The sequence below is a fragment of the Penicillium soppii genome (assembly GCF_028829465.1).
Source record: "Penicillium soppii strain IBT 18220 chromosome Unknown utg000006l, whole genome shotgun sequence".
In the NCBI taxonomy this organism is placed as follows: Eukaryota; Fungi; Ascomycota; class Eurotiomycetes; order Eurotiales; family Aspergillaceae; genus Penicillium; species Penicillium soppii.
Genome location: NW_026643236.1, coordinates 4821733 through 4846284, shown reverse-complemented (window position 1 = coordinate 4846284; position 24552 = coordinate 4821733). Strand labels below are relative to the sequence as shown.

At 46.0% G+C, this 24552-nt stretch overlaps 12 protein-coding genes across 12 annotated transcripts; 5 read left to right on the top strand and 7 right to left on the bottom strand.

The window, feature by feature from the left end:
- Positions 1–82: 82 nt before the first annotated feature.
- Positions 83–578, top strand: N7529_009222 (uncharacterized protein; the record flags this gene model as incomplete). Its single annotated transcript, XM_057244749.1, has 2 exons — positions 83–527; positions 553–578. 2 exons carry the CDS (start codon positions 83–85, stop codon positions 576–578), a joined length of 471 nt encoding a protein of 156 aa, XP_057096287.1.
- Positions 579–1944: 1366 nt separating this feature from the next.
- N7529_009221 (uncharacterized protein) lies at positions 1945–2708 on the top strand (the record flags this gene model as incomplete). Its single annotated transcript, XM_057244748.1, has 2 exons — positions 1945–2341; positions 2440–2708. 2 exons carry the CDS (start codon positions 1945–1947, stop codon positions 2706–2708), a joined length of 666 nt encoding a protein of 221 aa, XP_057096286.1.
- Positions 2709–3082: 374 nt separating this feature from the next.
- N7529_009220 (uncharacterized protein) lies at positions 3083–3911 on the bottom strand (the record flags this gene model as incomplete). The annotated part of the gene is made up of 4 exons (XM_057244747.1): positions 3083–3249; positions 3311–3449; positions 3489–3669; positions 3727–3911. 4 exons carry the CDS (start codon positions 3909–3911, stop codon positions 3083–3085), a joined length of 672 nt encoding a protein of 223 aa, XP_057096285.1.
- A 353-nt stretch (positions 3912–4264) lies between these two features.
- Positions 4265–4731, bottom strand: N7529_009219 (uncharacterized protein; the record flags this gene model as incomplete). The annotated part of the gene is made up of 2 exons (XM_057244746.1): positions 4265–4554; positions 4698–4731. The coding sequence occupies 2 exons, from the start codon at positions 4729–4731 to the stop codon at positions 4265–4267; spliced, it is 324 nt and encodes a 107-aa protein (XP_057096284.1).
- Positions 4732–4816: 85 nt separating this feature from the next.
- Positions 4817–5621, bottom strand: N7529_009218 (uncharacterized protein; the record flags this gene model as incomplete). The annotated part of the gene is made up of 3 exons (XM_057244745.1): positions 4817–5176; positions 5242–5405; positions 5462–5621. The coding sequence occupies 3 exons, from the start codon at positions 5619–5621 to the stop codon at positions 4817–4819; spliced, it is 684 nt and encodes a 227-aa protein (XP_057096283.1).
- Positions 5622–8354: 2733 nt separating this feature from the next.
- On the bottom strand, positions 8355–9033 carry N7529_009217 (Con-6 family protein; the record flags this gene model as incomplete). The annotated part of the gene is made up of 4 exons (XM_057244744.1): positions 8355–8430; positions 8482–8631; positions 8717–8929; positions 8972–9033. The coding sequence occupies 4 exons, from the start codon at positions 9031–9033 to the stop codon at positions 8355–8357; spliced, it is 501 nt and encodes a 166-aa protein (XP_057096282.1).
- Positions 9034–11787: 2754 nt separating this feature from the next.
- N7529_009216 (DNA-binding domain-containing protein) lies at positions 11788–12174 on the bottom strand (the record flags this gene model as incomplete). The annotated part of the gene is made up of 1 exon (XM_057244743.1): positions 11788–12174. The coding sequence occupies one exon, from the start codon at positions 12172–12174 to the stop codon at positions 11788–11790; it is 387 nt and encodes a 128-aa protein (XP_057096281.1).
- A 1255-nt stretch (positions 12175–13429) lies between these two features.
- N7529_009215 (aromatic alcohol reductase) lies at positions 13430–14401 on the top strand (the record flags this gene model as incomplete). The annotated part of the gene is made up of 1 exon (XM_057244742.1): positions 13430–14401. The coding sequence occupies one exon, from the start codon at positions 13430–13432 to the stop codon at positions 14399–14401; it is 972 nt and encodes a 323-aa protein (XP_057096280.1).
- Positions 14402–14513: 112 nt separating this feature from the next.
- Positions 14514–15445, bottom strand: N7529_009214 (alpha/beta fold hydrolase; the record flags this gene model as incomplete). The annotated part of the gene is made up of 2 exons (XM_057244741.1): positions 14514–15032; positions 15083–15445. The coding sequence occupies 2 exons, from the start codon at positions 15443–15445 to the stop codon at positions 14514–14516; spliced, it is 882 nt and encodes a 293-aa protein (XP_057096279.1).
- A 1037-nt stretch (positions 15446–16482) lies between these two features.
- N7529_009213 (Amino acid/polyamine transporter I) lies at positions 16483–18285 on the bottom strand (the record flags this gene model as incomplete). The annotated part of the gene is made up of 5 exons (XM_057244740.1): positions 16483–17296; positions 17353–17521; positions 17573–17851; positions 17925–18001; positions 18059–18285. The coding sequence occupies 5 exons, from the start codon at positions 18283–18285 to the stop codon at positions 16483–16485; spliced, it is 1566 nt and encodes a 521-aa protein (XP_057096278.1).
- A 493-nt stretch (positions 18286–18778) lies between these two features.
- Positions 18779–20985, top strand: N7529_009212 (putative copper amine oxidase; the record flags this gene model as incomplete). The annotated part of the gene is made up of 4 exons (XM_057244739.1): positions 18779–19107; positions 19181–19757; positions 19817–20787; positions 20850–20985. The coding sequence occupies 4 exons, from the start codon at positions 18779–18781 to the stop codon at positions 20983–20985; spliced, it is 2013 nt and encodes a 670-aa protein (XP_057096277.1).
- Positions 20986–21625: 640 nt separating this feature from the next.
- Positions 21626–24114, top strand: N7529_009211 (transcription factor domain-containing protein; the record flags this gene model as incomplete). Its single annotated transcript, XM_057244738.1, has 4 exons — positions 21626–21702; positions 21752–21889; positions 21959–22673; positions 22750–24114. The coding sequence occupies 4 exons, from the start codon at positions 21626–21628 to the stop codon at positions 24112–24114; spliced, it is 2295 nt and encodes a 764-aa protein (XP_057096276.1).
- Positions 24115–24552: the final 438 nt, after the last annotated feature.

The window sequence follows — 24552 nt, the reverse complement described above, 5'->3', positions numbered from 1 at the left end:
GGCCCCAATATATATGAAGTGCCTTTTCCGTTACCTCTGTTTCGCTGAAAAACTGAATTGATTTCAAAATCTGCCCTTCAACATGGTTAAATGGAAACTTTTGGCATGCGTCCTCGTACTCCCCTCACTGATGGTCAACTGGCGTGTGTCCCACAGCCGCACCGTAACCACCAAAATCCCCGGATTTGCTGACCAAAACGCGATTATTCGGGCTTTACATGACCAGATCAGCTTCATTCAAATAAATCCAGTGGTTACAAACGTATACCAGGTCCCAACCGACCCCGCGACATACGAGGACGAATTGTTCCTAAGCTCCAAGACGAAAGATCCGATTCAAACATACGTGCTAAGCAATGCGATCACGATCATACCGGGGATTGGCCCACGGGGCAGAAAACACATCCAGTTCCAGAGCTGGCTGAGAAATACCGAGTCTGGGGTCAAGACTTACGCTGATGCACCATTTGGTGTATCTGTAAGAAGCCAGTGGATGGTCCAGCCAGACACCACGTGGGGCGCAGAAGGTAAAAATTCAGTGTACATTCTTAGAACGTTCTGTGCTGACAGAAATTTAGGCTGGATACTAGTAGTTGAAAGGACCGTTGAATGTGTGTGGTGGTTGATGCCCTTTGTGGCATACACTTATGATGGAGTGCATGCTAGCGTTGGTCAAGATTTAATAGACTTAGCTAGAATGGATGGGGCTTGATTTTCACGGGCAGGCTCTTTCTAGGTTAGCGAACATGAATATAGAGATATGCCCCAGTGATACTCTATATATCATCTCTCTTCAATGGAGTGGTAAGGTCGGCGGATGAGTAATCGTGGAATTGACGGCGTTTGCTTGAGGACGGTATAAATGATTATGAACGCCAACCAGTCAAGATATAATGTGGGTTCCGCCATCAGTGAAGTTTTATGACAGGGCCAACTGCGACAGTCATGCTATCTTTCAAGATTTTATCTATGAATGTAAAGTCAAAATACATTCATATCGTTGTCTTTCTTGGCGAAGGATTAATGTCTGGCAGTCGTATGACTATTTAATAATCCTCGGTACTCCGTAGATTTTTCCCTTTCTCTTCTTCCACCATCACCCGTATTTATTAATAGCTTCATACGCTATAGTTTTCATAAACAGATTTCCACCCGAGACTGAAACATTGTTCCAATTTCTCCCCAGTCCAACTTTCTCGGGAAATGTCTCACAACTTTCTGATCAAAATCAGTAATCAGCTTACACTAGCCGTATAGGCAACGATAGTGCTATGTGAATATGTCCCGTGCGATAGCCAGATAAAATTACTAAGACGTGACCAATTGAGAGCGCCATATCTGAGACAGGAAAATGAAAACAGCATTTCATCGATGGCATGGAGAGCGATCAAAGTTGGGATTAGCTATTGATCCAGCAATAATCACTCGACGTGTCAATGTCATAATACTTTCGCCCACCCGACAGTATCCACAAAAATACGAGATGTGGGCTGCCCGACCCGGCTGCACGCGGAGAGACCTTAGTTCTGGTCTTGCGAGGGACAACACCGCTATTTTTACACACTCGTCTGTTCAGTTATTGTTTTTTCGACAACAATAATAAGGCGTCCAATAATTGTTTTCATCAAACGGTTACAAGTGGCTGTGGGGTTCTGCGCTGACCTGAATCCTTTCCACGTTTCTCTGCCAACATAAACCGCCCCACTAATGCTGGGCACACGTATGTTGGAAACCTGCAGCGAGAAACCTTTTCGAAGTTGTATTGTTCTAGACGAGACAAACCCGGCCGTAATTTGTCCCGCTACAGTAAACCCTAGTGCAGTGGTATAAAAGCATGCTCGGCCCTGAAGTTGGCTTCTTGTGATCTTAAGAAACCCTCGTACAGACTTCAAATCCCCGATAGATTCTCTCGCCTTATCACTACTGAGCTCAACGACTGCCAAAATGCATATTACCCAGGTCTGCACTGTATTTTGGTTCTTTCTTACTGCTGTCGTGGCTTTTCCCCAGCAGACCGCCACAGGTACAACAACCGCGCCTCCGGCGACGATCACCAAGGCTGCCTCACTCACCTGCTCAGCTGGCCAAACCCCTGTCTACACGACAGACTGTACGATGGGAACTCCCGTGTCATACTGTGCTATACCGGAGCCCCCAATCCAGTGCTCCGATGGATACTTTCCTTCCGTTTGGCACCCAGGTCACTGCATGGAGCAGTCGACCTGTTTCCCGCTTGATGCGTCTTGGATTACAACCAAATGCTCGAATGGCGCAATTCCTTGGACGACTTCGACCTTGTATGAGGGTACGTTGGCCGGAGGACAGTCGACTATTATCAGTGGTGAGCTTCCTCCCTTGATTTCCCCTTTTCAATTTGGCCCACCAAATTCTAGCCATCACATAGACAATAAAGCTTACATATCTGATTTCCTACCAAAGCCGTTTCTTGCTCTTGTGCCAAAGATCAATGGTACAGCATGACCATGCTTCCAGGTGCATCGACCGTGGACACTTTCTGCATGCCCTCAAGCTCCTGCCCAGCAGGCATGACAACGTCGGTTTCAGTCAATACCTACTGTGCAACGGCACCGGCAAGCGCGTGTTCGGATATTCCTCTAGAAACTAACTACTGCAAATGCGAATATGCAGGGCAGACACCAGTATATCCCGACTCCATTGGAGCAGCTCCGACTGGGTGTGGAGTTTGAACGACGAGCATATGGCTTGTAGATATGGATAAATTTATGAATAGCAATTAAGAAACGACTTGGACATTTTTCATCCCATAAACCTTGAGACCAATGCCATTAAGGCATCGAATTCAGGCACACGGCTATGAACGTTATATACTGTTGTACCGTTTAAAATCCCGAAAAGTACATCAGGATGAGCTAGATCTGGAAATTATCCCAAACCTGGACAAAACCGGCTGCCCATAGTTCGGATTATTGAATCTTTTGTCTTCAGTTCCCCGCTTCCTATGGAGTATGTTCATCAATTCAAGCAAGATGGGATTGACCGGGGTCTGCGGGATATCCGTAGGTGATTCTGTGGACCCTGCCTGTGGCCCTAAGACGACATATTAGCATCCGGTTGTTTCCATATTATTTGCCAAATAACCTCTTATGGATCCTTGAGGATATTTTGTTTCAGCCTCTTCAATGGCCTTCAATACACGTCCCTGATGACGCTCCAAGCCTTGCAGACTCCGTATTCCATAAGACGCGGTTTCACCCATATACCATACCGCTGTTATTCGATTAAAATTCCATTTTCGTTAAGCCAAAATTCAAGCACGCGAGTGGCGTACTTTTGAATGGTAAAGCTGCAACCTTTCCACAAAACACTGCCGATCCGAATCCCATGATCTTCGCAACCTTCACAGCAACATCTGACTTTGATGATTTAAACTTACCGCTTTCGCGGGCGGACGTTCCGTTTTCTTGTGTCTAGAAGTGTTGGGAGTAGGGTTAGCATAGAAATTGCACTCTTTGCTGAGTGCTGACCTCGCGCGAATTGTAAGCATCCGAGATATGCGATACTGTTGGCTTGACAATAGCTTTGATCAAACTTTTGCTGACCGACTTTACACCAACAAGGGCAGACCCGGACTCTATCAAAGGAACGGGCTCTTCTGCGGGCTCGATATCATAAACCTGACGCTTGACACTGGTTTATGAAAAATGTCAGCAACATTCTGTCTCTTGGGGCAGAGTCGAGACTCACAGTTCTATCTCTGACCTGCGAATTGCCTTTGACCTTAGCAATACTGCCGCCGCCAAAGGGGAGAGCTTAATAGAGGGTTCAGACCGCATCATGAAGACGGCGGCATCTTGATCAATGATACTGCACCGAAACTCGTCCCATTTTAAGTGGCTGATGGAAAGAGTCGACGGCTTTAGAAGCACCATCTTCTTTGACGATTATCGCGCGCGCTTGCTCAGCTGTCTCTATAACATCCGACTGTAGACAGTAGCGGACTGCATTGAAAATTTCGTCGACAGAAAGGTTCTTCTCGATGATTGGAGAAGGGCCGATGCCTGCATTTTGGATCGCCAAAGACCAGAACGGTTGACTTGATTCTCCGTCAGAGAAGCCTTTTCAAACAATCAAAGTAAACTCACTCTCGAAGAAGGGGAAATGTGATCATTGGCTTTCCGTAGCGCAGTCCCATTGCAACAGTCGACCTATTACCGTGCGTTATAAGTACAGACACCCGCGATACGAGCCATTCTGTATCACCATCAGAGACAAGGCACCTCATTTAGTTCTCCTCTGAAGGCCTATATTTACCAGTTGAAACCTCACCGAGTACGAAAATGTTAGGTGCAGCTAGTCGAGCACAAAGTGGTTGGAAGTCCGCTGGGAGGAGAAAGGCAAGGCCATATTTGTTGGAAGCCTCGGCCAAACATCTGACAAGTCTCGGAGCATCTTCAAGCAATATAGCATCCAAGCAAACGAATATAGGTGCCGCCGTGGACTGCATAAATTTGGCTAATTCCTCCGGTGGTTTGTATGAACTGTCATATTCGGAGCAGACATAGCCTGAGATATCTGATGAATGGTGTCAGAGTCAAATCAACGTGAATTGGGTGTTCCGGGCCTACCAATTCTGTCGTTTCAATCTATTGGTTTTTGAATGAGAGCGGATGACCAAAGATAATTATGAGGAATATTGAAATGCCTCAATAGCTGACCTCCACTATGGGGTACTGTTGGGAGGCCTAACATGGCGCATCGGAAATGATCAACGATCTTATGAACTCTAGTGTCTTTGAGTAACAGATTATGTGCACAGCCGGAATGGGAAATAAACTCACTCATGTGCTAGCGATTCTTCGATCAACAGATATGAAAGATAATTCTGCACCTCAAAGCTCATCTCATCGTTAGCCTGAATGTTTGCCAATGGGTGTGCAAATTGTTTGGTCGGTGTCCACGGATTGGAAGACATGACGTGGAGCGGAATCGACAGTCGTTGTGCACAGTGAATGTGACCGTGCGCAAGAGGTGTTGCAATGATCGCATCGGCGCAAAATGGTTTATCTTTCCATGTTCCTGGATGAGTGCAAGCAACCCAACTCGAGTTGAGTGAATCCATGAGGATTTTGCTGTTCTTCATGACTTCACATCTCTGCGGACTAAGCAGGCCGGGCATAAGGCCTGAGTCCATTTTCTGTCGAATAGTGAGCCCTCGTTTATCCATCTTGTCTTCTCATTGGAGTTTAAGCTGTCACTCACGGCCATCGGGTGATCTGAATCACTACTTATGGAGAAGAACCCTAGTCCAGATCGCTGCACAAGCGTACGAAACACGGAATGTGTTACGACCCGAACTCGGTGACCATGTCGAAAAAGGGCTTGACCTATTGAGATGCAGGATTTGATATCATCTATCGATTGAACTGGTTTTAGTAACATATCTTTATGGGTTAGGACTAGAAAGAGCACGCGGTCCTACCTCTGCTTCCCACGAGCATGAGAACGATGTCCAATCCGATGACATCGCCATCCACGGCAGATGAAACCCCCTGTTCGTTGGAAACGTCAACCTTGAATTTCTCTCTTGGTGCAATCTCAATGATTCGTGGCTGCTGAGTCGGAATGGTGAACCCTTGCATTAAACCGGACGTCCGGCTTCCTGCACTCAAGTCGATGCTAAACCTGCCGGTGTCTGCGGTAATAAAGATAGAGTTGGAATACAATATTTCATCGTAGATCTTGGCATGATAGGTTCACGTTACCTTCCAGTTCTGTCAGGGGGTCCCTTCCATCATTGATTGGTGGTGACAAGACTGACGCTTCGGCGAAGAGAGAGCTGTAAGTCGGCGGTAGTTGATCTGTCTCCGACTCATAATCAGGATGTATACCAGAAGCTCTAGAAGACCCCTACAATTGATGGATGTAAACGAGTGCCGAAAGCGACGAGATTTCCACCTACTACTATTATTATTCATGTGCCAAGCCCACAAAATAACCTCTAATACACACGAGTAGGTTACCCGCGACTTTCTCTTCCTTTTGATTGGTCCAATTTCGGGCATTATTAGCACGCGATATGGATACGCTGGGATTTTCGCATTCGGGCTCGGACTCGGCTTCGGACCCACTAGTTACTGAATGAACCCTGTTCCACAAGCTAGCCATGTACAATACGAATGATTATACTACGTGATTGATAGATTAGACAGAATTACTTGTCATTCGTGTTCGAAAGATAACTGAGAGAGCAATAAAGAGGCCGAAGAAAACCATGCGGACGACAAGGCCGACAATAATCACATCTTCACTAAGCTTCGTTTTGCTACCTAGATAGAAGTCTTTACATCTGACATCCCTAGGTAATTGGACTACTTATAGTCATGAGTCGAGGTTAGATCTATACTATAATCTTAGGAAAAAGGACTCATGCCGCTACTTTGGATCAGGATTGATAAGGCATCACCTGTCACAAATATTTTCGTCAGTTTTGATTCCCAAAAAGTGACGTGGAGTGGCCAACTGTCAGGCGGATGATACAACTGATGATTATATTTATATACATACTCATTCGTTGTACCTTTACAACAGCATAGTGTAAAGGTTGTATAGGACTTGATAAAGTTGATTTGGGCTTTATTAACTGTTATTGACTACAAATTAGCTTTTTGGAGGTGAATTTTCCTAATTGATGTAAATCCCAACTCAGGTATCTAATAACTAGAATAAGAAAGCGTTTCCGTTAGTCGTTGGCCCTAACTGTCTCCAAGGTTCTACGGCCAGTTTTCCGAAATGAAAATTGTATCGATAACCAAAGTTTGATCTGCATCTGCAAGGGCCAGGTGAAGTGTAACAGCAATATTTGAGATACTGCTAGCGAGGTGACTTGATCTTTAATATAATCTGCAGCTTCGAATTGACCAATTAGAAAAGCAATCTGGGGCTCCAAGAGCATGGCATTGATTGCAAGGTCTAGCCACCGAAAGCGTTCGATTTCCCCACGAAAGTATTCCCTGGTTAGTACCATGCTCATAAAAAATCCCTGCACGCTCAATAAGACTAGGCCCATTCATAAGTAGAGCACCGCCTTGGCCTCCTGCTGTGAAGTTCTTTCTCTCCTGAAAGCTAAGGCAGCCCAATTAACTTTTGATTGAAGATCGAGGTACAAGCCATCGCGGCATCTTCACAAATAAATAAACCGTGCTTTATCGCTATCGACATAATCATGTCCATATAGCATGCAATCCCATCGTAATATACCGGGACAATTGTCCGTGTTTGAGGGGTGATCGCAGCCTCGATAACTAGGTAGACGAGACAGGACGGCAACTTCTCTTTCATGACCATTTTGACTCTCAATTACACAGATAATAGATCTGAGACCTTTGCTCCCATGTTCCTTCAGCGAGTGTAAAGCCTCTTTATGTTGTACCGCAGGCTCAGAAGCCATCTAGTCTACTGGTTCAGGCCTATTGCCTCTACGTTGATCAATCGCCTGATGAGGTCTTTTTTAGCTAGCTGTATTTGCTCTGGGGCTTTCCAGTTTCCTCAAATGCGTATAGATGAAAAAGATGTATCTAGTTTAGATACCCTCGCTGGAGCAAATTGGTGTTAAAATCAACCTTGAATATAAAGTTACTTCATACCTTTCGTAAGGATGCCCAATTCAATGTGAATTACCATCGAATCGGAATATCTAGGCTAGGTCAAGTTGATCCTCAGCGAGAATAAATCTGGGCAATATTAAAAATCTTTTGAGAGATTTGTTTATCATAAATACTTCGTCAACACCTGAAGGCTTTTTCTGCTTGATTGGAATATGGAACTCACAATTTCAACGTGTGCTTACCCGGAAACCGAAAATATTGATCAATCGCAATCAATTCATAGTTCGCTGCCACGGATATACTGTCCGTATATCTGTGTGGGACCTCGCGATTTGAAAGAGGTAGACGAGAAGTCAATATGTGAAGTTTTATTTCGTTTTATATTTTGAAAATTTCTTAACTTTCGGTAAGCTGAGAAATTCCAGCATATCTGGATTTGGAGAGCAGGCAATATTTTTGCGGCATCTTGTTGCTGGAGTACCAAGGCTGGAGGGGGTTTTGAACATAATTACCATGTCTTCCAAAGTTGTTTGTACATTCTCTCTCGCAGAACTACTACCCAATTATAACACACCTTTCTACCCGTACCATTCAATAAACATCTTCAACTAACCTCCCGTGTTTGATAGTGCTGCTAAGATTCAGCTTTATGAAATGGTGTAGGGCAATAACACTCTCACATAAATTCACATAGGCAATCAAACACGAAAACCCTTAAATTAGCAGTCGAACTTTAATGTCTGGTCTACATGGGGGCGCCTGGTTAAGCTACTGCTCAATCTCATACAAGTGCTCAGCGGCTCGCTGACGACCGTCCTCACCGACGAGCGAATTTTTCTGTGCGCTAGGGCTTGAGTGTTACCACAACATTTTGAGCAAGATTTCGAACTCTTACGCCTTTAGACCCGCCGCAACTCTGACAGGTTCCTTAGCTCTCTCTTGATCATCATACAATTCCTGTCGAGCTTCTTCGTCGTCCATCTGTTGCAACATGTTCCACGCATGTTCTCTTCCTTCTTCCGACACAAGTGGATTGTGAATAGCTCTGCGTTGCATTAGTCAACCTTATCACACTGAAACACACTTTTAAAGTGATTCATGGAAAACAAAGTGTGAAAGAGAGATCATACGCCTTGTATCCACGAGCTACATTAATTATGTTTTGGGGAGAAACTGGCCTCTCGCCCGCATATGAGCTTCGCCGGTGGCGGTGATATGGCATGTACATGTTTTTTTCACCAAGCTCCTGGTGTGCCTCCTCATTGTTCAACTTCAGTAGTATCTCTCTTGCATGCTCCTTCGCCTCGATGGAAACACATTCATTGCTCAACGCTTTATATTCTCTGGTAAGCTATTTGCAAACAAGTCTGTAAAACCGAACTTACGCTTTGTGGCCGCGAGCGGCATTTATCCTCTGTTGGGGGGTGATTGAAACTTCGTCTGACATAATGAACCTAAACAGATAACCAAGAATTTCAAATATAAAAGACGATAGAAAGGGAAAGGAGGGAGGGGGGTAGTTGCAGCTCTAAATATTGTAATGTGGCAATGGTGACTGACGTCAATCTAAGTAATGCAAAACAATCTATGGACACCTTTGCAAAGAGAGAGAGGGGGAGGGACAATACAGAACAAAGCTCATTTTGTATGATATAACTACATATGTAATTAATTAAATACAATTCCGTGTCGGAACGCCTACTTGCCCTGGCCAATAAGAATGTATGAATGCTCTGAGTTTTATTACCCCTGGTTCTGGCAATTTATAACTAACGTGGATCCCGGCGGGTTCGTCATCCCTGCCGGTCCGTCACCCCATTAAATCTTCATAATTTCTACACTTTTTAGACTCCAATTAAACAACCAAAACACCATTAAATTGACAATTTAAACCTTCTGCGGGCATGTAGTAAACCTATGCCCTTTCCCCATACATAATGAACATGTAGTTTGCCGGCGTACAGGGGCCAAAACAGGAAGTGTAGGTTCAACCTGGGGTTCTGGAGCAGGTGTAGGGTTAGATATATATCTCACACTAAAACCTTCCTCACCACCCACATAGGTATTAGGGCCCGGAAGCTCTGTTAAACTACCCATATTAGGTATCTGCTTCTTTGATCTCTCCCTCTTTTTCGTTTGCTTTCTATTTTCCTCCCGTAAACGCTTGATCTTATCTCGTATTAAGATGTGCTCGTGAACCAGCTTAACCGACATATTGTAGAACTGTTAAAGATCACGTTTTGTAGGCGTAGAGATCTTATTAGCAGCTAAACTTAGACTAGAATTAAGCCTAGATTTGCGTTTTTCTAGCTGCTTAGTTGTCCGAGGGATACCGGTAGAGATATTACTACCTGATGTTGAACCTTGTGAAACTGGTCGATCTAGTAGAGGCGGAGATTAAAGACGAATATTTAGCTTTGATAACACCCGATCAGGGTCTAATAGTACTAAACTAGTAGCTGCGAAGGTATTCTAAATGATTTACTCCTTAAATAAGTCGTCACGAGCCGCTGGAAAGATATTAAGGAAGTCGTCTTTTTCGATAGAATCTATGCCTAACCGGGTATATTCCGCAACCCGCGTTCTATAAGAGCGCTTTAACACAGTAAAGCAACTAATATCAAGAGGCTATAAAAGATAAGAGGCATACGGAGGCATACAGATTGGTATGATGCTGTTTTCCTAGTAAATCTTATCGAATGTTGCTATAAGATGACTATCGTGGCCATCGAGGACCAAAAGACGATATTTCCCTTTTGTCTGACTTATTATATCTGTGCCTTCCAGTGCCCCCCCCACCGCCTTCGGGATGGGGGTGCACCACACCGGAAAACCAATTCACACCGGAAAACCAATTTTGAAGCTATTCACATTGACTACTGCTTTTCACCCTGAGTATCTATCCAAAAAGTCTCCCCTCCCTGCTGCGCTGCCCCCACTGTATCTGACAATATAGATCTCTCCCCGGTAGGCGACTTGGGTGGCGGTTGGCCGTACAATTTTGTCCACTGTTTATCCAACCTCTTCTTCTCTTGTATAGCTTCTTTCTCTCTCCTAGTCTTCATTGATCGATTGGCATCTTTTGTACTGAGTATACCAGAGTCTCCAATCTTAGGAATCTCTCTTTTGGTGATTTGGCGCTTCCGAGGGGCCTGTATCTCCCTCATTCGACTAATAGTATCGCTCATCATCGCAAGCTCTTCCGCCGTACGTTTATGATGGTAGAACGCACGTTGTAGGCCTCGTTGGAGCTTCGGTGTGAGGCCCTCTGTAGTGAATATCTTCGAAAGCTTTTTTTGATTCTTCTCGAGGTCTTGAGCGCTCTTTGGAGGGGTGTTTTCCACGCTAGAAGAAGAGATATTCGGGGGAGGTGTTGTTTCACCGTATGCACGAAGATCGGGTGCGAGGAGGTCTGGTATCGGCGGAAGAGCATCTTGAAGTTTTTGAATAACAGTATCGCCATTCGGAGGGTATATACCACGTTCTTTAAAAGAATTTCGAATGATTCGCTGGTTGAAGCTCTTGTTGCGTACGCTCACGATATCCTTAAGGAAATCCGCCTTCCCCGCGGGGATTCCACCCCACTGAGAAATAAGGTTATTTTGCTTGCGAAAATGTTGTTTATAAGTAAGAAAAGGCTTGCCATCAAGAGGTTGACAAATATGAGTCGTATGAGGCCGAAAACAAAAAGGGATAATGTTGTAATCCTCGCAGAGTTGTAGAAATTCGACGGTCTTATGGGTCTCATGACCATCGAATATTAATACACGTTTTTCACCCCTCTTCACCCGATCTTTTGTAGCTTTATGGAATTTTTGAAGCCATCCAATAGCAAGGAAGTCATTAATATATCCTTTAGGTGAAACGGCCGTCCAAAAGTGTGGTAGATCAGGGTGGTCATACCAACTTTCCATGAACTTCTCGCCTTTGAAGATAAACAGCGGCTCCATAATCCACCCATCAGCAGCGATACATCGATCGCTGTGATATTTTCAGTACGATCGAACTCAGCGAGATCAGGGCATCTTCCCTTCGTGCCAATAACCTTCCGAGCCCTTCCCTGGCCGGGTTGGAAGCCGCATTCATCGAAGTTATAGATCAAGTGTGATGGGAGACCTTTAAGTACGTTCGCAAGCTGATTATACCAGTGCTGCAGGTATCCTACATCTTCTGCTTCAAGACGTTTCTTATCCTTCGTTCTCTATGTCACGGGGCCTAACATAAGGTGCGGTGGGAGTCTTTTCTCGAAACGATACGCCCACATCTTACTGACTTCATAATTGAAACCAGCGCGCACGAGAGCCCGATTTGCCCACTCTGTGAGCATCTCAGGGTTAACGGGGAGGTATAAATCTCGCATACGAATGATCCACTGGACTAGAGCTTTCTCCTGATACTCATCAAGAGCTTTATTTTTAGGTGTATAGGCGTTACGAGCCTGTCGTCCCCGGCGAACGCGACCGCGTAGTATCTCATACGGAATGTCATATTCCCGCGCGATCTTCGCAAGATTCGGTTTTTTTTCGTGCTGGGCGGCTTCGCAGGCCTCGATTACACGGGATTCGTCTATCTTGGGTGCCTTTGGCATGGTGGGTGGGTGGGAATAAAGTCAAGAAGATGAATGGCTTCAAAATTGGTGTTCCGGTGTGAATTGGTTTTCCGGTGTGGTGCACCCCCATCCCGAAGGCGGTGGGGGGGGCACTGGAAGGCACAGATATACGGAATAAAGTGTTTGTAGAGCTAATTAACGCCAATTTCGTTACTTGTCCAACCATTTAGACTAACATTAAGAGCCTAATGCTTTAGAAGGTCGTTAAACCATCGTTCTATAGAGATTAACCAATCCTGGATTGATTCCTCTTCTAATTGGGTGAATTTATGGCCTATAGCCCTTGTGCCAGACCAACTGGTTACCCCTTTCATCCGGTCTTGTAGCGTAGATCGTGGGACTTCGAAAGAGCGAGCAGCAGTAGCAACGGAGGTAAACCGGCCATTTTTGATAGCCTTAATTGCTAGTAGGACTCTGCCTTCCTGCTCAACTGATTTCTGAGCTTTTTGACCGCGGATTGGAGGCATGGTAGGTGTTTAAAAATAGGAGGCTTGGTGAGGGGAAGCAAATTTGAAGTGCCTGCCGGAACGGCCGGGATGCCGGAACGACCAGGATCCACGTTATGGGGTTTCTGTCATGACTAAGTAATTACAAATAATAGTGGATACTTGCTGGCAATTCACCGACATTCCGCCCTAGATTGCTTACAAATTCTTTGAGATCGATGGTGACTATACTATACCTTTAAGAATGGTCTAACCAAGAACCTGGAATCATTAAAGCTGATTTCATTCTATGGTATGCATATCTCATTAATGAACGTGAGAATCATAGTCCGTCCAGAATCTCCTCTTGCGTGGTGATAAAATCCATGGGTTCAACTCAGAATTTCGTCTTGCTTCAGACTATGCTAGACTGACTGGCTTCGAATTGAATATAGTAGAATTATCATTACCCCGCATGTCATTTTCAACTCATCTTGCTGGTTCTCCGGGGGTTGGTAATTGGTTACATATGTACGGAGTATCTGCGGAGTGTAAGCAGAGGAGGAGCAAGCCATGGACCCGTGGACGCGATCACGCGACGAGGCATCCGTGCACCAAGGCACCAAGGCAGAAACTACATCTCCATCGAATGACGTCATTTTACTCAGACATCGAAACGATCTGCTGTGTGTGAGTCGTGAGTTATTCGTCTATCCGTTTCTGAAGTATTGATCACTACCACCTCTTCGTTGACTAGACGGGGCTTCAAAGGGAACAGCATCAATTCATACAGCATCTATATCGAGGTCATGCGCGTCGCAATCGCTGGTGGCACTAGTCGGACACTAGGCTACTCGATCGTCTCGGCTCTACTCGCCACACAAGGTCGATATACCCCGGTTATCCTTTCCAGGGAAGCATCGATTACCAAAAAGCACAGCCATGGTGAACACGAAGTTGAAGTACGATACGTGGACTATCATTCACATACCTCTTTGATCGCTGCCTTAAATGATGTAGATACAGTCATCAGTGTTTTGCTCATACCCGGCCCCGAGTGGGTAACCGTTCAGTTAAACCTGCTATACGCAGCGGAGGCTGCCGGCTGCCAGCGCTTTGCTCCATCTGAATTTGCTTTCACTTCTTCAGCCAACACAATGGTCGACGTACTTGATGCCAAGAACGTTGTCTGGGAAGCTGTGCAAACATTAGTGGATGAACATCGGATTGATGCTGCTCGCTTTCCATGCGGAATGTTTATGAACTACCTTGGGATGGGATGTCCCGATAGCGGTAGACGTGAAGAGGCCTTGGCTGGGTTCGAAGAAGGGCCGTTTCTATTTCATTTGGAAAATAATGAGTCACCTTGGATTGAAGTCCCTCTCCGTTCTGACAAAAGCTTTCCGAGTCTTACAATGACTGATATTCATGATATTGGGCGTTTTATTGTAGCCGCTTTGGACATTACTGAACCATGGGCTGGTCGAGAGCTAGGAATGGCAGGTGATACTTTGAGCTTCAAAGATCTGATAACCATTTGCCAACGATATGTCCAGCGGCCAATAGATGTTCGAGCTCTTACGGAGTCTCAACTTCAGGCACGGCTATCAACGCTTGCGCCAAACAAAATTATTCCCCGAATGGAATGTCAATTGGCCATCGTCTGCGCCAGGAACAGTTCTGTGGTGCCGCCCATACTCAATCATTCATGTTCAGTAAAAGCTACAACCGTGGAAGATTACATGCAGCGTTATTGGGGACTCAAGAGTTTTCAGAGCTGATACGCAGTTGAGCGAATTGAGTTGAAACGTTAGATTCATGTTGGCCTGTCTCGGTTGGGCGGTCGTCTGGCCGTTAAGCCGTTTTTCAGTAAATACTCTAAAATTTTTCCACTCAATTGACAATGAATTTGAGCACGGCGGCATTGACCTCTTTAGGGTGAGAAGAATTCAAAAAATGGGCACCGCCGTCTATTTTCATCAGCTGAGCATCTGGTGATCCAGTGAACATCTGGATTTCCTCTTCAGCATTTGCCACCGAGAATACAGCATCCCTGGTCCCATGTATCCATCTCACCGCACAAGCAACATCCGGCAGTCGCAGTCGCAGCCCATCACGTTCCGCTAAATTGATTGCCGCCATTCGAATTCGCTTGCGGCCGTCTTCTCCACTGTAATTTTCCTTGATAGTCTTCGTCCAAAACTGGCGGACATCGCACGAGCACTCGTTAAGTCCAATATTGATTACAGCATCGCAATATTCAGTACTAGGATCAAAGTCTGTGGTTGGTTGGCTGTTGGCCCACTGGCTTAGAAAGCTCTTCACAATGCTTGGGCCATCCCAACACTGCATTTGACGGCTGTGCTCGGACTCTGAATCCATGGAAGTCCCCATCGGAATGATTCCAGCAATCTGCGCGCGATCAGTTCGCCTGAGCAAACCGCATAGGAATGTTCTCGTACCTTTTCCGGTCGCATCAATGCCATTTGGACTGTCACCCAGCCACCTTGGCTGGTGCCCAACACGAAGGCCTTCTCAATACCCATGGCATCCAAGACCTGCAGATTCATTTCCGCCGTGTCCCAATATGTCCAGTGGCTACGTTCAGTGCGGGTCTTTCCGTGACCCAACAGCTCAACCGCCAACAGATTCATAGCGTTGTTGAGTTGAGAATCTTCGAATTGGGCGTGATATAACTCAGAAGTCATGGTAAACGCATTGATCATCATCAGCGTGGGCTTCGTAGGATCGTAAGGTCGCGGCATCTGGTATCCGACAGATATCCCCCCCAAATGGGGAACACGGATGGTCTTTGTGTTGGACATTACCCTATCGACAGAATAGATCGAAAAGTATTGCTTGAATCTCAGTCAATTTCTGTCAGGAATGAGGGGTGGGGGTTTAAATTATAGGTGCCCCTCACGTCAACAGTCATTGAGTAGAGTTCAAGCGGGTCTAGAGTGGGGATAGCCAAGGAGACAACACACAGAAAGGAAAAGTCAAACTCAAGTGAAATGCTGTCAAAGGGAAAATCTACATTCGTGCTCATTTTTAGTTCTCTCTCTGTGGTGTCACATGGTGAATACCCAAATGTTAATAGCATTGGGTCGACGGTTTTTGAACGTGCTCAGAGATCACCATATTTACTTGAAATCGAGCATAATCTGCTCTGCAATCCAAACTCCAGCTAGCAATAAGTCCAATCATGCATCGACTGTTATTTTATGCATGGTTGTTACAGCAAACTCTACTACGTAGGTAGGGGACTTCGGGAGGGTACTATAGGGTACTATAGAACATTTTTCGGTCGACAATTCAGACGGAGCGGGCCCACAAGAATCAAAGCTTATAGATAGGCCTGCATTTGTGTTCAAGGTGAAATCTGGTATATTAGGGTACAATCTAGTGTCAGAGGCGGAGTGATGTCTTCAAATGTTTCAATGGTAAATTTATACTTTCAGTTAGTTACTAAGATCTCTGATAGGCTCTAATCAACACTGCCAATATCTCACTGTATGATATTCAGCTTCGCATCGTAGGATTTATATTTAGATTTGCATGTACGAAGCCATATACCTAGGTAGATTCCAGGGTCAAATGTAAACCTTGATAGTTATTGATAAACACTTTCACTGATTGAAGCATTTCTGGTACAGAAGTGAGAGATCATTGAAGGAAGTCTGGGGAAGCTACAAGGCTAAATCAATGGGTTAACAGATCAACCAATATTAAAGTAAGGCATTTGACTCTGACGTCTATTCATCTTCGTAGTTTAGATTTTCACGTCAAAATATCTCGATATTATCTATCTGTCGCCCCTGAATTTAACTTGACCTCAGTTGGATGGTGCTGGTTCGAATTATTAAGAAAATTGTAGATCCTCTGCCAATTCTATCACTGGGCCACTAAATCGGCTCTTTCCAGCTAGCGCATAATAATAAATAGCCCCAATGAACATCCATCCCGATGTTACCACGATGCAATAGTTCATGTTGTCGGGTGTAACTGGTCTCACCGTCGGAAACGTACTGAAAGCCATTGCAATGATGAGCCAAAGGATCGCGGCGACATTGATGACTGGTCCCCATCGGCGGCCCAGGTTAAAGGATCCTGAGCCAAGGCGACGAATAATTGGCACTGGTAACCTGCGTCCATAGACTAACATGAATAGTATCGGGGAAAGATACGAAGCATACATCCCTAAGATGGCCATGGACAAAATGGCGTTGAAGGCCGTCGAGCTTCCGAGATAAATCAAACCCAGCAGCATCTGTAAGAAGCCAACAACGAGGACCATTCGCACTGGCACCTTCAAATTAGGACTAACTTCAGAGAGAAATTCGGAAGCAGGCAGACCCTGGTCCCGTGCGAATGCCCAAGCCGTGCGGCTAGTTGAGGTTACGCATGCGGCGTTAGCAGCTGTAGCAATCAATGTGATGCATAGGGTCATGATAGAGGCGCCAGCTGGGGATCCAGTGACATTGAGAAAAAGCTGCATGAAGGGAAATCCTGTCTTTGACTGAAGCAAGGGCTCAAGGTCACCCAGGGAAAAGAGCAGGACAATCGCATAACCCAGACCGATGAATCCATTGATTGTAACGCTTCCTATCATGGCCAATGGCACATTTCGCGATGGCTTTGGCAGTTCCTCGCTGAGGTGACAGGCTGCATCATACCTAGATTGCATTGTCAGCTTACATCCTGTCGTCGGAGTTTTCTGGAAATCTCCTACCCCAGGAATGGATAGACAGTGCTTAGTAGTCCTACAAGCCATGAGACCCCATCATTCTCCCATCCACTGGAATTGGAGAACTCTGTAAAGACATAACTCGCAGAATGTTTGGGAGACACTGCTCCCAGAACTACCACAATAGCGATAAATCCAATGACATGCAATACACCTGCGCTTTATTAGGTCCAATCTTTGTTACTTTGCCTGATTCCCGACTCACCAGCTGTCGTATTTGTGTGCGGCAAAATCTTAGAGCCCCAGATATTGATGGCAGTGGAGTAAGCCAAGATAAGCCAGTAAAATAACATCCCTTGCCATCTTGTTGGAGCATAAGAGTCAAGATGGTTCAAGGTGATAAGCGCCTGTAGCTGCAAACCTGCTGCAAAGGCTGCTGAGGCAGAAAACACCAATTGTCCACCAATTGAAACCCAGCCAGTGAACCAAGATGCCGTTCGTTGATAAGATACAGGAGCAAGACAATAAACCCAGTGGTATTGACCTATCAATGGTCAGTGAAAGATTTAGCGATGAACGTGGCGGGGAGTATACGGCATAGGGAACAATTATCATACCGCCTGCGGTGGGATAGATCGAAGCAATTTCACTCAACGATAATACAATGAACACTGTTCCAACGAAAGTTATAATACTAGATTAATCTCCGCGTTAGCATTCCGGTGGGACGTATCATCGACAGTAAACCCACTAGTTGTAAATCAAGCATGGTGCTCCACCGTTGGTAAGAGCTGTAGTGACTACAGAAGATAAGGCCTCCCAGGTAGCCATCAACGAGATTTGAAGACAAACAATTGACCATAGTGAGAATTCACGGCGAAGTTCTTGAACGTGGCCAAGAGCTGCGAGTTGTTCTTCATCATTAATGGACTTTCCCGGATTGTCAAATTTAGATTCGGCTTCACTTAAGAAATCCATAGTGTAAAATGATTGATTGTATCTGTAGAGCGATGTCCTGTGACAGAGGGATAGAAATTTAGAAGCTCAGGAGATAAAATATCGCAGACGGGAATTAGCAAACGGAGATCAGCCATCCTCTCGTCCTATATATCTTCTTTCAACGACGGGCTATAACCATTCGAAAACCTAATAAAAGCCCTGGGGGGTATGTAATAACTAATACACGGCCATGATCCGCACTACTAGTTTAGGCAACTATAACAAGCTCGTATTACCTATCTCTTGAAAATCGATATGGTTTCCCCATAGACTATCTAGGTATCTGAGGTATTTTCCCCGCATTTTACGAATCCTTGTCTTTTATCACGGAATGGTTTCCGAATCTCCGCCAGGGATGACTTTTCCGAGAATTCCGAGCTTCCGAGAATTTGTAAAGTTCCAATCTTTATAAGTTTACAAACGTTCCCCTTGCACATTTGATTACAATCACTAAACGTGAGGTTATCACATCATGTCTCACCCACTTTCTATTCTCTCCATCGAGGAAACTAATCTGGCCCGTGATGTGGTCAAGGGTGCCCATCCCGACGTTGTGATTGACTTTCGGGAGATCTTCTTACAGGAACCACCAAAAGCCGAACTGCTGGACTTTCTGGCAATCGAACATGCTGGTCGACTGAGTCCCACTACTCCCAGACCACCACGTTTAGCCCTTTGTCAATACGACGTGATCGGAGCCGATCGAATTCCCCAATTTCACGAATCTGTCATCGATGTGGTTTCACAATTGCGAGTGAAACACACTGTAGTGGGGAAGGAACACCATGCCAGTTTGACCTTGTAAGACATTCTCGTCTGCGCTAGCACAAACCAAAAAAAATCCTCAACGGCCAAATGCTAACTACAAAGATAGAAGTGAATTTGATGTTCTCGTCGATCAATGTATGAAATCCCCCTTATTTCAGCAAGCCCTCTCGGAATTCGACCTTCCAGAGGGTTTCGATGTTGTCATTGAGCCGTGGCCTTATGGTGGATTGGATCACACCGACGAGAACAGACGCTTCTTCCAGGGCTTGTGCTTCGCTCAAGACAAAAGATCTGGAAACGAAGACTCCAACTTCTACTCTTTTCCATTACCTATAATTCCCGTGATGGATGCCCACACTCAAGAGATCATTCGTGTGGATCGACCAGCAACGGGTGGAAAAGGCGATGGCCTTCTCGAACAAACCTTCAATCGGAATATCATTGGCCATTGCAAGCCTTCCGAGTATGTGCCCGAGTTGATGCCAGAAGGAACTCGCAAGGACCTCAAACCGCTCAATGTCGTCCAACCTGAAGGTCCCTCCTTCCGAGTCACCAACGAGTCTCTTGTTGAATGGCAAAAGTGGAGGTTCCGTGTTGCCTTTAACCCACGAGAGGGTGCAACGATCCACGATCTATCATATGATGGCCGAAGCGTCATGCACCGACTAGCTATCAGTGAAATGGTAAGTTGGGGAAATCTATTAACAAAAGGCAAAAGGCTAATCACAACTGAACTCGTTAGACCGTTCCTTACGCCGATCCTCGACCCCCCTTCCATCGAAAGCAAGCCTTCGACTTTGGAGATGGTGGCGGTGGAAACATGGCCAACAACCTCTCCCTCGGCTGTGATTGTCTCGGGGTCATAAAATATTTTGACGCGATCATCACTCAGGCCGATGGCACTGCTCAAAAACTTCCAAATGCAATCTGTCTTCATGAGCAGGACAATGGAATTGGCTGGAAACACTCCAACTGGCGCACCGGTCGCGCTGTCGTCACGCGAAACCGCGAGCTAGTTGTACAGTTCATCATCACACTGGCCAATTACGAATATATCTTTGCCTACAAGTTCGATCAATCCGGAGGCATCGTGGTTGAGGCCCGCGCAACCGGTATTCTAAACGTTGTCAACATTGATGCTGGCAAGGTCAGCGAGTACGGAAACGTCGTCTCTGGTGGCGTCCTCGCCCAGAACCACCAGCACATATTCAATGTTCGCATTGATCCAGCCATCGATGGACAGAACAACTCGGTAGTCGTGGAAGAATCCCACCCGGTCGCAATGAATGCGGTCACCAATCCTAATGGAAACTTTTATGAGGTTACCAAGCAGACTGTGGAACGCGCATCTTGGATCGATGCTGCTCCGCAGCTCAATCGTACCATCAAGATAGTGAACCCCCACAAAAAGAACCCTATCAGTGGGAACCCTGTGGGATACAAATTTACCCCTCTCGCTACTCAGACTTTACTAGCCGACCCAGAATCTGTGCAGGCGCGCCGAGCTCAATTTGCTCAGCATCACGTTTGGGTCACCAAATATCGAGATAACGAGCTCTATGCCGGTGGTCGGTATACATTGCAAAGTCAGACCGAAGTTGAAGGTGTAGCTGATGCAGTTCGCCGTGGAGATTCTGTTGTCGACACAGATGTGGTCGTTTGGAACTCTTTTGGTATCACCCATAATCCGCGAGTAGAAGATTGGCCTGTGATGTATGTTAATTCTGGTTCTTCATTCACCTTTTCCTTCTTCCATCTACTGACTTCAATAATAGGCCCGTCGAAATTTTCCAGCTTATGATTCGGCCTGCGGACTTCTTCGTTGCCAATCCCTCGCTCGATGTCCCTTCGAACAAGAATGGATCGTCGCGTCTTGCTGACGCTGAATGTTGTCGTAAATCGCACATCTGAAGCCCTGGAGAAACTACATAGAAAAGAGCATATTACTAGTATAACATAGCGGGTTTATATTATGAATGAATGAATTGCATATCTTTCAATCATTACCCAATATTTGATTACTCAATAATTACTTCTATCAAGTATAATACCAAATGCTCCATGAGATCCAATGTCATCACATCAATGTTGGGCCGCAAAACATACATTGCTTACCGTACAAAATTTCTCTTGCTAGAAGGTTATACCCTCAGCCAAGTTGAGTCCTTGACGAACTGTTGCTTATCTTCTTAAATGACAAGAAATAGCGACACTGAACCAACACCTAAATAAAAGTAAGTAGCATGGTGATCGATGCTTGAGGCTCACAATCTGAACCTTCCCTGTTGCCCAGAGGTGTAGGCTTTTATTTTCAACTTTTTCTCTTCAGTAGGACTAGTTTTATCATTTTATTTGATTTTTCTTATGCAACAAACGAAAACCACATATGCATAAATTATACACGGGTTGAGGATGAGATGTAAAGAGTATACAGTGCAGAATATTACTCCGAGTTAAGTGGGGGGGGTACTTCGGTTCTCTTTCCGCAGTTCCGAACTTCATCTTCTTCAACTCTTTGAATTTCAACGTCGCTTGACTCCAGGGCTTAATCATGGCTTCCGAGTCTCCGAGGGATGAAGATTCATCTCAGCGGACAAGAAAAAGGGCCAAATATACACAGGTGGCATGGTACGATTTCATTTCGTTTCGGAATTTCCACAAGTACTGATCATCCCAGTAATGAATGCAAACGCCGCAAGTTAAAATGTAGTGGAGGTTCAGTTTGTGCGCGTTGTTCCCGTGATCAAAATCCTTGCGTCTATGCTACCAATCGCTCTCCTGTTGTCTCCCAAGAGAATGAACTTAGTGACGACCCGTGCGTCTCGTCTCATCAGACCTTTTTTATCGTCCAATAGGATAAAAACCATTTGCTAATATCCTACAGAGCAAACACGCGATTCCGAGCTGTGGACCGACAATTAGAAACCCTACGCCGGGAGATGCGAAGTCTTTCCGCACGGCTCCATGAACTTGAGTCTACTAGTCTGGCACCTCCTCTCAAGGTATCCGCCGCGCCGATTACAGGTAGCCTGCATCGTATTCTAGATGCACCCAAGTCACCGACCTATGTTGGTCCTACAAGTGCCGAGTTTGGCCTCAGTCGCCCTCGAAGATCCTCGTCACAGGCTGGCGACGATGTTATCATTGATCGTCGCGGGGAGGAACTTGACCTGTCAACTGGCGCTGCCAGCCCAGTGCCATCAGAAAGGGGAGCGGATGTGTCTACTGGGGATCCGTTGAAAAGCCTCGGAACAGATGAGGCTTTGCGATTGGTGCAAGTTTATGAGGATACGGTTGGTGTAATGTACCCCTGCGTCGACTTGGATGGCGTCCGTGCATACGCGCGTGAATACTACCACCAGGACTCCACCACTCGATTATCATTAGAGAATACGAGACAGACAGCCTCAGATCAAGATTGGTTCTCTGCACGTGATGTTCAGGTGCTGAAGATCCTGTTGGCAACCGCTCTCCTGGTAGAGTCACATGGTCGCAGCGAGCGTGCCGCCCAGCTGGCTGACAGCGTGGAGGACCGCTTTGCTAGTCGATTGAAGATTGCCGAGGTTGACATGAAAGAGATTCTAATATTGACCTTGTTGGTGTGTATATCCAGTCTATGCTCGGCTCGTCTATTGCCGCAAAGGAGAAATGAACTAATTGACTGTGGCTGTACAGTCAGTCTTTCACTCGTATCGCGATGATGAGGTTATTGCTGGCCGTTTCATTAGCATGGCTATTCGAGGGGCTACAGAACTAGGTCTTCATTGTCAAGAAACTTGGCAAAAGACCGGAGGTGTTTTCCCAGGTGAGTTGGAATGGACATGGGCGATTCGACTGTTCTGGTGTATCTATGTATTGGATCGCAAGTGCGCTTTTGGGACCGGCTTGCCGTTCGCCATCCAAGATTCGGACATTGATACTAACCTCCCCGAGCCCGGCCACTCTACTCCCTACCTGACTTGCATGATCTCTCACGCCCGCCTCAGTACCAAGATATGGGGGCTGGTTGTTGGTTGGCCTAATCGATCACAAGCTGCCACCTCAGATGGCTGTGCATACCTGGATACCCAGGTTCAGCAATGGATTCACTCTATTCCGTCTGAACTGCGCTTTGATCCCACCTGGCGCTCTCCAGCGGGATCAGAGCACACTGACCGGACTATGATGCTCCAGGTTCTTCTTGCTTTACAGGCAAATCAGTTGCGAATCCTTGTTTACAGACAGAATCTTCTCAGCGGCGAGCGAATAGCGGATAACATAACTGGCGCATCAACTGCCGTCGAAACAGCCAAAAGCACTATACACATGCTGGACTATTTCAGTCGGATATCTAGTATCTACTTTCAGCGCCCGGAGCCGTTCAATTACTTTCTTCTTTCCGCTCTTGCGGTTCTTTTCCTGGCCGTTTTGCATGCTCCAACGCGTTTCAGCCATTCCTGTCGGCCCGAGTTCTACACAGCCGTAGACATGGTCCGACGTTCGGCAACCCGGGCCCGCACGTCTCGGAGATTGCAGAAGATAATTCGAAGTTTGAAGCGCATCCAATTGAATCTCCGATGGGATAGTGACCCTCTCCGTCAATCATCAATCAACCGGGCCCATCGTTTCAACCCAGATCATAGAGGCGACAAAGAAGCAACGGATCTTGATTCGCATTCTACATCCCAAAGCAAGCCATACTTATCTCGCAAATTCTGGGAAACCACGTCACTACCTAACGCACCAGTGTCTCCGCCAGCGCGATACACTCCCAGCATTCACCAAGCATCTGGTATACCCACCCCTCAGCCTTCATCCAACTCCTTATGGGCAATCTCGCCTGACACTGCAATTGAACCTGAAACAAATGGCTGCGAAGACTTGAGCAGTTTTTTCGAGATTGCGGGCGGATTCTATTTTGACCCTCATTCGGGTTCGGACATTGCCGCCGGAGTAGATGTGGGGTTGGCCCCTTCAGGTGACACACGTTTTCCCAATGCATTGGATGCATTTCATGCCGAGGATGAGGCCCTAACGCGAGTTATGGCGGGGCTGTTGTGAAGAAATGTGGATCTCCTTTTCATGGTTCCATATCCCAATCCTAATTCCGAGATCACCAAGATCAGCTCGTTTAGAAATGTATTCGCATTGGATGAGAATTTGCAACGCCATTTATCCGATAGACGAAACGCCTATTGTTTCCACCTAGGAATCCCCAGAACTTGGCTTGTTTCGGCCGCATGGTGGCGCCTGGAGCTAGCGTTTGGCAATTCCCACCAGTCAGTGCGAGTTTTGCCAACCTTGATGTTTTTGCCCAAATTTTGCTTATTGCATATCCCGGATCTTTTCCCTACAAGGTTTAGCTAATTCCTGCTAGTTCTGTTATACTTTCGGATATCATGAAAATCCATAGCGCAGGACACGGTCATTGTCCGTGTTCTGTTAAGAGAAGTCCTTATGTTTCCACGAATGATTCTCGCTCCACTTCGTCAGAGCACG